We start from the raw sequence: 12,000 nt of genomic DNA, 5'->3' as shown, positions 1-12,000 counted from the left end.
AGGATTTTTGGTGGCCTTCCTAAGTCAGGATTCAGAGACGGCTAGGACATCCGGGTTGGCAGAGTGTGCTAAAGCAGTGAATGAAACAAACTTAGGGAGGAGGCTTATAATGTTAACATGCATGAAACCAAGGCTTTTACAGTTACAGAAGTCAACAAATGAGAGCGCCTGGGGAATGGGAGTGGAGCTAGGCGCTGCAGGGCCTGGATTAACCTTTACATCACCAGAGGAACAGAGGAGGAGTAGGTTAAGGCCTAAAGGCTATAAGAACTGGTCGTCTAGTGATTTCAGAACAGAGAGTAAAAGGAGCAGGTTTCTGGGCGCGGAAGAATAGATTCAAGGCATAATGTACAAAAAGGGTATGGTAGGATGTGAATACAGTAGAGGTAAACCGAGGCATTGAGTGACGATGAGAGAGGTTTTGTCTCTATAGACAGCATTTAAGCCAGGTGAGGTCACCGCATGTGTGGGAGGTGGAACAAAAGGGCTAGCTGAGGCATATTGAGCAGGGCTCGAGGCTCGACAGTGAAATAAGACAATAATCAGTAACCAAAACAGCAATGGACAAGGCATATTGACCTAAGGGAGAGGCATGCGTAGCCAAGTGATCATACGGTCCAGTGAGTAGCTAGGCGAGCTGGAGACATGGCAATTCATACAGCTAGCGGGCCGGGGAAAGCAGGCTAGCAGGAGTGCCTTAAGGGAGGTCGCGACGGAAGAGTCTGTTGAAGCCCCCTCGGACGGTTACGTCGGCAGACCAGTCGTGATGGATCGGCGGTGCTCCATGTAGGCAGTAAAAGGGTCCAGGCCAATTGGCAAAATAGGTATTGTAGCCCAAGAAATTGACCGATGGAGCTCTTCAGCTAGCCGGGAGGTGGGCCTAGCTCGGGGCTAGCTCCAGGCTAACTGGTGCTTGCTTCGAGACAGAGACGTTAGCCAGGAGTAGCCACTCAAATAGCAGCTAGCTAGCTGCGATGATCCAGGTGAAAAGGTTCAGAGCTTGCGGTAGGAATCCAGAGATGTGGTAGAGAAAAATCAGCCTGATATGCTCTGGGTTGAGTCGCGCTGTGCAGACTGGCAGGGGTTGTCCGGGCTGAGGTTAGCTGATGACCACTAGCTAGTTAGCTGGCTAACTTCTTATGGGGGTTCCAGTTCTAAAGTATAGAAAATATCAGATCTATATAACATTGGGTGAAGCGGGTTGCTGTAGAGTATGTTGAAATTGAGGTTAAAAATATATACAAAATATATACACGGGACACGACAAGACAAAGTCATCTGACTGCTATGCCATCTTGGATACAATGTGTTGTGATTCATATTAATATGCTTAAACAACAGTAGTCAAAGTGCTACTCAGAGCCCGGGAGTTTTGTCTGGGCCAGAGACTGTCTGCACTGCACCACGCGTCATGGCAAGGCATGTTACTGATATTTAGAAATATTTTTTTCCTTCTCACTTTTATGGTGGGACCCACACCCAATTTTCCCAAGAGGCAAACATTGTATGTTTAAACCAGCATCTCGGTTGCATCCAAAATAGCACCCTATTCCCTCCAGAGTGCACTACTTTTATCAAGGGCCCATATGCCCTATTTTTTTGCTAGTGCCCTATCGGCCCTGGTTAAAAGTAGTGCACTATGTAGTGAATATGGTGACATTTGGGACGCAGAATATGCTGTTTATTCATATATGAGTAGGAGTGTGCCTCACGGTATTAACACAATTTATTTTCATTGCATGCATGACAAATCTGATATTTTAAGCTATTGGGAGATTATAACCTGCTCAAAAAAATAAAGGGAACACTAAAATAACACATCCTAGATCTGAATGAATGAAATATTCTTATTAAATACTTTTTTCTTTACATAGTTGAATGTGCTGACAACAAAATCACACAAAAATGATCAATGGAAATCAAATGTATCAACTCATGGAGGTCTGGATTTGGAGTCACACTCAAAATTAAAGTGGAAAACCACACTACAGGCTGATGTAATGTCCTTAAAACAAGTCAAAATGAGGTTCAGTAGTGTGTGTGGCCTCCACGTGCCTGTATGACCTCCCTACAACGCCTGGGCATGCTCCTGATGAGGTGGCGGATGGTCTCCTGAGGGATCTCCTCCCAGACCTGGACTAAAGCATCCGCCAACTCCTGGACAGTCTGTGGTGCAACGTGGCGTTGGTGGATGGAGCGAGACATGATGTCCCAGATGTGATCAATTGGATTCAGGTCTGGGCAACGGGCGGGCCAGTCAATAGCATCAATGCCTTCCTCTTACAGGAACTTCTGAAACACTCCAGCCACATGAGGTCTTGCATTAGGAGGAACCCAGGGCCAACCGCACTAGCATATGGTCTCACAAGGGGTCTGAGGATCTCATCTCGGTACTTAATGGCAGTCAGGCTACCTCTGGCGAGCACATGGAGGGCTGTGCGGCCCCCCAAAGAAATACCACCCCACACCATGACAGACCCACCGCCAAACCGGTCATGCTGGAGGATGTTGCAGGCAGCAGAACGTTCTCCACGGCGTCTCCAGACTGTCACATGTGCTCAGTGTGAACCTGCTTTCATCTGTGAAGAGCATAGGGCGCCATTGGCGAATTTGCCAATCTTGGTGTTCTCTGGCAAATGACAAACGTCCTGCACGGTGTTGGGCTGTAAGTACAACCCCCACCTGTGGACGTCGGGCCCTCATACCACCCTCATGGAGTCTGTTTCTGACCGTTTGAGCAGACACATGCACATTTGTGGCCTGCTGGAGGTCATTTTGCAGGGCTCTGGCGGTGCTCCTCCTGCTCCTCCTTGCACAAAGGCGGAGGTAGCCGGCCTGCTGCTGGGTTGCTGCCCTCCTACGGCCTCCTCCATGTCTCCTGATTTACTGGCCTGTCTCCTGGTAGCGCCTCCATGCTCTGGACACTACGCTGACAGACACAGCAAACCTTCTTGCCACAGCTCGCATTGATGTGCCATCCTGGATGAGCTGCACTACCTTAGCCACTTGTGTGGGTTGTAGACTCCGTCTCATGCTACCACTAGAGTGAAAGCACCGCCAGCATTCAAAAGTGACCAAAACATCAGCCAGGAAGCATAGGAACTGAGAAGTGGTCTGTGGTCACCACCTGCAGAACCACTCCTTTATTGGGGGTGTCTTGCTAATTGCCTATAATTTCCACCTGTTGTCTATTCCATTTGCACAACAGCATGTGACATTTATTGTCAATCAGTGTTGCTTCCTAAGTGGACAGTGTGATTGACTTGGAGTTACATTGTGTTGTTTAAGTGTTCCCTTTATTTTTTTGAGCAGTGTATATTTAAGCAATAAGGCCCACAATGCAGAGTGCCTGGATACAGCCCTTATACAGCCCCGCAATATACCACAACCCCCCAAAGTACCTTATTGCTATTATAAACTGGTTACCAAAGCAATTAAAGCAGTAAAAATTAAATGTTTTGTCATACCTGTGGAATACGGACTGATATACTACGGCTTTCAGCCAATCAGCATTCAGGGCTCGAACCACCGAGTTTATAATAAAGGACAGGATATGTTTGGTATTTTAGAACTTACAGTTATGGTTTCTTACACTGACAGTAGTCTAAGAGAGACTTATCCACGGCTTTGTATCTTTGAAATCATTCCTTTTGGCAATGTTTTTTCTATCGTAGGCTATAGCCTATTTAGTGAACCGAAATCAAGTCAGGGTATTTATCTGTCTGTCTGCTTTTCTATGTCTAGACGAGTTATCCAATCACTGCCTGTCGGCAAAAGTTGTTGCAGTGATGTCACTTTTACCAACTAGAAAAGGATGCCTTTAACTGGTCGTAGTAATGTGACCAGATACCAAACAAATTAAGTTTTTCAAGTAAAATTGTATTTGTTAAATGCTCCGAATATAACTGGTGTAGACTTTACCTTGAACTGCTTGCTTACGAGACCTTCCCTATGATGCAGTTTCAAAATAATACTACAAATAAAAGAGTAACAAAATTAAACGGCGAGTAACCAGACCAATGTGCAGATAGATACGGGGTATTTGACGTAGATACATGAAAGCAGGGTAAAGCGACTAGGCATCAGGATAGATAAGAGTAAAGTAAAGAAAAGATTGATTTGAACTTTTCGTACCAATGTACGTTCATCTCTAGCTGTGTGGTCCCATGGTGTTTATACTTGCGTACTATTGTTTGTACAGATGAACGTGGTACCTTCAGGCATTTTGAAATTGCTCCCAAGGGTGAACCAGACTTGTGGAGGTCTACAATTTTATTTCTGAGGTCTTGGCTGATTTTATTTAGATTTTCCCATGATGTCAAGCAAAGAGGCACTGAGTTTGAAGGTAGGCCTTGAAATACATCCACAGGTACACCTCCAATTGACTCGAATCATGTCAATTAGCCTATCAGAAGCTTCTAAAGCCTTGACATCATGTTCTGGAATTTTCCAAGCTGTTTAAAGGCACAGTCAACTTAATGTATGTACACTTCTGACCCACTGGAATTGTGACACAGTGAATTAGAAGTGAAATAATCTGTCTGTAAACAATTGTTGGAAAAATTACTTGTGTCATTCACAAAGTAGATGTCCTAATCGACTTGCCAAAACTATAGTTTGCTAACAAGACATTTGTGGAATGGTTGAAAAATGAGTTTTAATGACTCCAACCTAAGTGTATGTAAACTTCCAACTTCAACTGTATGTGTAGCATCGGAATGTGTGTTGTGTGCGTATGTGAATGTGTGTGGATTTTTTGTGGAGTGTCAATGTAATGTGTGTGAGTGAGTGTGTATACATTAAGAACATCACAGACTGACCAGGTGAAAGCTATGATCCCTTATTGATGTCACTTGTTAAATCCACTTCAATCAGTGGAGATGAGGGGGTGGAGACAGGTTGAAGACAATTGAGACATGAATTGTGTATGTGTGCCATTCAGAGGGTGAATGGGCAAGACAAAAGTTAAGTGCCTTTGAACAGGGTATGGTAGTAGGTGCAAGGCACACTAGTGTGTGTCAAGAACTGCAACGCTGCTGGGTTTTTCACACTCAACAGTTTCGCTTGTGTATCAAAGGACATCCAGCCAACTGTGGGAAGCATTGGAGTAAACATGGGCCAGCATCCCAGTGGAACGCTTTTGAGACCTTGTTGAGTCCATGCCCCGATGAATTGAGGATGTTCCGAGGGCAAAGGAGGGGGGGGGGTGAGCAACTAAATATTAGGAGGGTGTCCTTAATGTTTGGTATAGGGTCAGAGCAAGATAGAGTCAGTGCAGATAGTTTGGGTACCATTCATTGACTATTTAGCAGTCTTATTCTTATGGCTTGGGGGTAGAAGCTGTGTCGGAGCCTGTTGGTTCAAGAGCCCATGCTCCAGTACCATTTGCCGGATGGGAGCAGAGAGAACAGTCTATGGCTTGGTTGGCTGGAGTCTTTAGCAATTTTTCAGGCCGCCTCTGATACCGCCTGATATAGAGCTGTAGTCTATGAACAGCATTCTCACTTAGTTATTTCCCCTCTTGTCCAGGTGGGAGAGGACAGTGTGAAGTGATTGTCATCTGTGGGTCTGTTGGGGCGGTATGTGAATTGGACTGGGTCTAGGCTGTCTGGGGTGATGGTGTTTATAATTACAGATGTGAGTACCACAGGGTGATAATAATTTAGGGAGGTTACCTTAGAGCTTTTGGGAACAGGGACAATGGTGGTCAGCTTGAAACATGTTGGGATTACAGACTGGGACAAGGAGAGATTGAAAATGTCTGTTGCCAACTGGTCTGCGCATTCTTTGAGACCACCCCCTGGTATTCCGCCTTGTGGTTGTTAACCCGTTTAAATGTTTTGCTCATGTGGGCCACGGAGAGCGAGATCACACAGTCATCCAGAAAAACACAAGACAAAGTGTTTTATTCCTCGACACGAGCATAAAAGGTATTTAGCTCGTTTGGTAGTTCTGCGTCGCTGGGCAACTCATGGCTGGATTTCCGTTTGCAAGCCCTGCCACATGCGACGAGCGTCGGAGCCAGTGTAATAGGATTCAGCCTTCCTCCTAGATTGTCCTTTTGCATGTTTGATGTCTCGTTGGAGGTCTTGGCAGGCTTTCTTGTATGCGTCCATGTCCCGTTCATTGTAAGCAATAGCTCTAGCCTTTAGCCCATAGTTTTTGGTTTGGATACATTCTTATGGTCACTGTGAGGAGGATATTGTCTACGCACTTATTGATGAAGCCTGTGACTGTTGTGGTAAACACTTATTGATGAAGCCTGTGACGGTTGTGGTAAACACTTATTGATGAAGCCTGTGACTGTTGTGGTAAACACTTATTGATGAAGCCTGTGACTGTTGTGGTAAACACTTATTGATGAAGCCTGTGACTGTTGTGGTAAACACTTATTGATGAAGCCTGTGACTGTTGTGGTAAACGTAATGCTGTCTGATGAATCCCAGAACATATCTCAGTCTGTACTAGCAAAACAAAAACTTGTAGCCTCGAGATCTCATCATGAAAAAGACTCCTTTACCTGGTTAGAACAGAGACCAGTTGGTTGTAATAGTTGTTATACAGTTGTTATCTTCTCAACCAGAAAAGTCAACATTATAACACTATAGTTAAAGAGACTTAAACATTATCTCATGAGAGACTAGTGTTGTCACGATAGCAGAATTTTTACTTCGATACCAGGTTATCACTATACTCGATACCAAAATGATTCCACAGCAAAAAGAAATGAGTCTTATTAGCCAATGTCACAGAATGGCAGTTGATCTGGACCAGCGATTCCCAAACTCGGTCCTCGGGACCCCAAGGGGTGCACATTTTGGTAACACTATACACCTGATTCAAATGATCAAAGCTTGATGATTAGCTGATTATTTGAATCAGCTGTGTAGTGCTAGAGAAAAAAACTAAAATACTTATTTTATTATACTGATCAACAGCATTTGCATAGAAGAAGCAATCTCTTCTTTTATAAAAGTGTGCGCTGTCCCTTTAAGACCATGACGTCATGTGCACACACACTCAGTTCCAGGCTTGAGCAAAGAGGATGATCTTGACTGGGAGAGACGTCAGGCAGGGGAGACAAAATTAATGACAATTGTTTTTGGTGACAATCAGCTTTGAAATCAGCAATATATTGCTTTATGGTTTGCATAATATATACAAGGTACTAGGGTAGGGAATTTATGTTGGCTTCAGCTGTAAGCTAGCAAGTAAAGTTCCCACTGGGCACACACTGGTTGAACCAACGTTGTTTCCAGATCATTTCAATGAAATTACATTGAACCAACGTGGAAAAGACGTTGAATTGATGTCTGTGCCCAGTGGTTTAGCCTACAAAGCGGAAGCTACCAGTATCTTCAGGCTAGAGCTAGCAATGAGTAAGTAGAGCAGACACGGCGCAGGCACTGCTCAAAGACAGACTTGATCCTCGCTCAATCAGTAGACCACATGAGACACATTTAAAATAAGTACCGAAAGTAACAAAAATGTGAGTACCGAACCGTTTTTGATGGTCTAGTATCGAAAAAGTACCAACGTTTCGGGTACTTTGCAACACTGTGACATGCTGTTGATTGACATTCAATTGAACAATGATATTGCACAGAAAAGGAGGCACCGCTGTGATCAAAGCATCTCCCGCTTTTTTGTATTGAATATACAGAAGACTCTGACTAGAATCGAATAATGTGCGGAAACACCGAATCCCATTGTGTATGTGCACATGAGCATAATTTCTGATGACATACCGGATCCCCTAAATATTGTATGGGCCCATCTCCCACTTTGAAATAGCTGCATGCGTCAGCTGTACGCCATCAACCTCCCCAACAACACACACACACACACACACACACACACACACACACACACACACACACACACACACACACACACACACACACACACACACACACACACACACACACACACACACACACACACACACACACACACACACACACACACTTGGATGGTGCATGTCTGTCATTTAGAACTCACTTTTATTCTTGGTGGTGCAACAAAGAGGAGGCAGTCACTTTGTTCTACACAGCAGTGGTCTAACACTGTGTCTCTACGTGTTCTATTCATTTAAAGCTCCCTAAGATCCCTCCTCTCCCAACACTGGTCAATTAAGACATTAACAAGGGCTGATTGCCGAGGGAAATGACTCGGAAAGAATCTGATGGGAAACTTCCTCGTTGTCAAAGTTAGGAAAGCCATGCCAATCGGAAATTCCTTTAATTAACCATTAGCAATAAAAGTAAATATTGTTTCATCCCCCCAATAATCAAGTATCTTCTCAACCATTTTTGCAATATTAGTCAAATAAAATATAGCGTACCCACCATTTAAAGCATGACGTAATGCAAATAGACATAATGTGAGTCAAAGTAAACCATCACACTGACCAAGATGGGTTCCCACAGGTGATACTGACTAACCACAGAACACAATTACTCACTGTTGACTTCCCTGACTTCCCTCCCATCACAAATACTCTGTCAGACGGATCCATTCACTTCTATTCTTCTAAGTTAAGTGGATTTGATTGGAGGCTTACCTGGTCCCAGTCTATACTGCGGAAAAACGTGTGCGACTTGATGTCAGAGAAGCCCGTTTGGACCTGGCAACCCAGCCGCTCTTTGGGGTCCTGTTAGGTGGAGAGAAACGAGTAGAATCAAGAGTTGGTATGCTCAACGCAATAGTCCATAAACAAAGTGAAAATGACAGAAAATCTATCTGCCGCCAGTCATTCAAGCATATTTGTGGCACCAATTTTAATAGATGGTTTATAACACCAATTACAGCAATGTGATCTTGGTCGAACGTAGAGATGTAATATTTCCCCAATTAAACAAAGTCAGTCAGTATTTCCCTCAAACAAACTCTTACACAATTTCTTTACCCTTAAAAAAAAAATCGCAAAACAAGGTGATTATCAAAATACCACCAATGAAAAACACACACTAATTCCTGCCAACAATTCACAGATCAATGATTGTATTAACAGTTTAACTCCACAATCATAATAGATTTACTTTATATTTATCTGTTGTTTGATCTACTACTATTTTAGATTATTCTGTGGAAATGTAATCCAGAGCAGTATTTTTTTGTTACAGTTGAAGTCTGAAGTTTACATACACTTAGGTTGGAGCCATTAAAACTCGTTTTTCAACCACTCCACAAATTTCTTGTTAACAAACAATCTACTTTGTGCATGACACAAGTACTTTTTCCAAAGATTGTTTACAGACAGATTATTTCACTTCTAATTCACTGTATCACATTTCCAGTGGGTCAGAAGTTTACATACACTAAGTTGACTGTGCCTTTAAACAGCTTGGACAATTCCAGAAAATGTCATGGCTTTAGAAGCTTCTGATAGGCTAATTGACATAATTTGAGTCAATTGGAGGTGTACCTGTGGATGTATTTCAAGGCCTACCTTCAAACTCAGTGCCTCTTTGCTCAATATACAAATGCCTGAAGGTACCACGTTCATCTGTTCAAACAATAGTACACTGTCTCCTAGAGATGAACGTACTTTGGTGAAAAAAGTGCAATTCACTCCCAGAACAACAACAAAGGACCTTGTGAAGATGCTGGAGGACACAGGTACAAAAGTATCTATCTCCACAGTAAAACGAGTCCTATATCGACATAACCTGAAAGGCCACTCAGCAAGGAAGAAGCCATTGCTCCAAAACGGCCATAAAAAGCCAGACTACGGTTTGCAACTGCACATGGGTACAAAGATCGTACTTTTTGGAGAAATGAACTCTGGTCTGATGATACAAAAAAATAACTGTTTGGCCATAATTACCATCGTTGCGTTTGGAGGAAAAGGGGAGAGGCTTGCAAGCCGAAGGACACCATCCCAAACATGAAGCACGGGGGTGGCAGCATCATGTTGTGGGGGTGCTTTGCTGCAGGAGGGACTGGTGCACTTCAAAAAATAGATGGCATCATGAGGAAAGAAGATTATGTGGATATATTGAAGCAACACCTCAAGATATCAGTCAGGAAGTTAAATCTTGGTCACAAATGGGTCTTCCAAATGGACAATGACCCCAAGCATACTTCCAAAGTTATGGCAAATGGCTTAAGGACAACAAAGTCAAGGTATTGGAGTGGCCATCACAAAGCCCTGACCTCAATCCCATAGAAAATGTGTGGGCAAAAATGAAAAAATGTGTGCGAGCAAGGAGGCCTACAAACCTGACTCAGTTACACCAGCTCTGTCAGGAGGAATGGGCCAAAATTCACCCAACTTATTGTGGGAAGCTTGTGGAAGGCTACCCGAAACGTTTGACCCAAGTTAAACTATTTAAAGGCAATGCTACCAAATACTAATTGAGTGTATGTAAACTTCTGACTCACTGGGAATGTGATGAAAGAAAATAAAAGCTGAAATAAATCACTCTACTATTATTCTGACATTTCACATTCTTAAAATAAAGTGGTAATCCTAACTGACCTAAAACAAGGAATTTTTACTAGGATTAAATGTCAAGAATAGAGTTTAAATGTATTTGCTAAGGTGTATGTAAACTTCCGACTTCAACTGTACACACACTAACACAACTTTGAACAAAACTATAAACACACATGCAGTTACATATTATGTTAAAAAACAAAAGTCTTGACTTGACTCGTTCAAGGGTTTAAACTCCACCAACAAAACGATATCATCAAAATTTTAAATGAGAGAATTCTAGGACCATGGAGCTGAGTATCTAAAACTATTTCTACCATGACTGAGCACTTGTTGGCTACTTTTCCTTCACTATACGGAACAACTCATCCCAAGCTATCTCAATTGGGTTGAGGTTGGGTGATTGTGGAGGCCAGGTCATCTGATGCAGCATTCCATCACTCTCCTTGGTCAAATAGCCCTTAAACAGCCTGGAGGTGTGTTTTGGGTCGTTGACCTGCTGAAAAACAAATGATAGTCCCACTAAGCGCAAACCAGATGGGATGGCGTATCGCTGCAGAATACTGTGGTAGCCACACCATCACACCTCCTCCTCCATGCTTCACGGTGGGAACCACACATGCGGAGATCATCCGTTCACCTTCTCTGCATCTCACAAGGACACAGCGGTTGGAACAAAAAAAATCTCAAATTTGGATTCATCAGATCAAAAGGACAGATTTCCACCTGTCTAATGTCCATTGCTCATGTTTCTTGGCCCAAGCAAGCCTTTTTTTCTTATTGGTGTCCTTTAGAAGTGGTTTCTTTGCAGCAATTCGACCATGAATGCCTGATTCATGCAGTCTCCTCTGAACAGTTGTTTAGATGTGTCTGTTACTTGAACTCTGTGAAGCATTTATTTGGGTTGCAATCTGAGGTGCATTTAACTCTAATTAACCTATCCTCTGCAGCAGAGGTAACTCTGGGTCTACCTTTCCTGTGGTGGTCCTCATGAGAGCCAGTTCCATCATAGCGCTTGATGGTTTTTGCGACTCTACTTGAAGAAACTTACAAACCACATTGACTGACATTCATTTCTTAAAGTAATGATGGGCTGTCGTTTCTGTTCTTGCCATAATATGGACTTGGTCTTTTACCAAATAAAGCTATCTTCTATATATCACCGCTACCTTGTCACAACACAACTGATTGGCTCAAACACATTATGAAAGAAAGAAATTCCACAAATGTACTTTTAACAAGGCATACCTGTTAATTGAAATGCATTCCAGGTGACTACCTCATGAAGCTGGTTGAGAGAATGCCAAGAGTGTGCAAAGCTGTCATCAAGGCAAAGGGTGGCTACTTTGAAAAATCTCAAATATAAGATATATTTTGGTTTGTTTAACACTTTTTTGGTTACTACATGATTCCATTTGTGTTATTTCATAGTTGATGTCTTCACTATTATTCTACAACGTAGAAAATAGTAAAAAATAAAGTAAAACTCTGGATTGAGTAGGCGTTTCCAAACCTTTAACTGATCCTCTATACATAAACAATATCTAGAGTATTCTACA

General features: G+C 42.8%; 1 protein-coding gene across 3 annotated transcripts in view; it reads right to left on the bottom strand.

The window, feature by feature from the left end:
* Window positions 1–12,000, bottom strand: part of LOC112233897 (protein kinase C zeta type-like) — a 151,640-nt gene that overhangs the window by 24,502 nt on the left and 115,138 nt on the right. For all 3 annotated transcript variants that reach the window (XM_024401800.2, XM_024401802.2, XM_024401801.2), the window contains one exon: window positions 8,564–8,653. In XM_024401800.2, coding sequence (XP_024257568.1) covers window positions 8,564–8,653 — 90 coding nt within the window. The remainder of the gene's footprint in view (window positions 1–8,563; window positions 8,654–12,000) is intronic.

Source organism: Oncorhynchus tshawytscha, linkage group LG22, assembly GCF_018296145.1.
Source record: "Oncorhynchus tshawytscha isolate Ot180627B linkage group LG22, Otsh_v2.0, whole genome shotgun sequence".
Lineage (NCBI taxonomy): Eukaryota > Metazoa > Chordata > Actinopteri > Salmoniformes > Salmonidae > Oncorhynchus > Oncorhynchus tshawytscha.
Note: the sequence above shows the minus strand (reverse complement) of the source record. Positions and strands in the feature narration are given on the sequence as shown.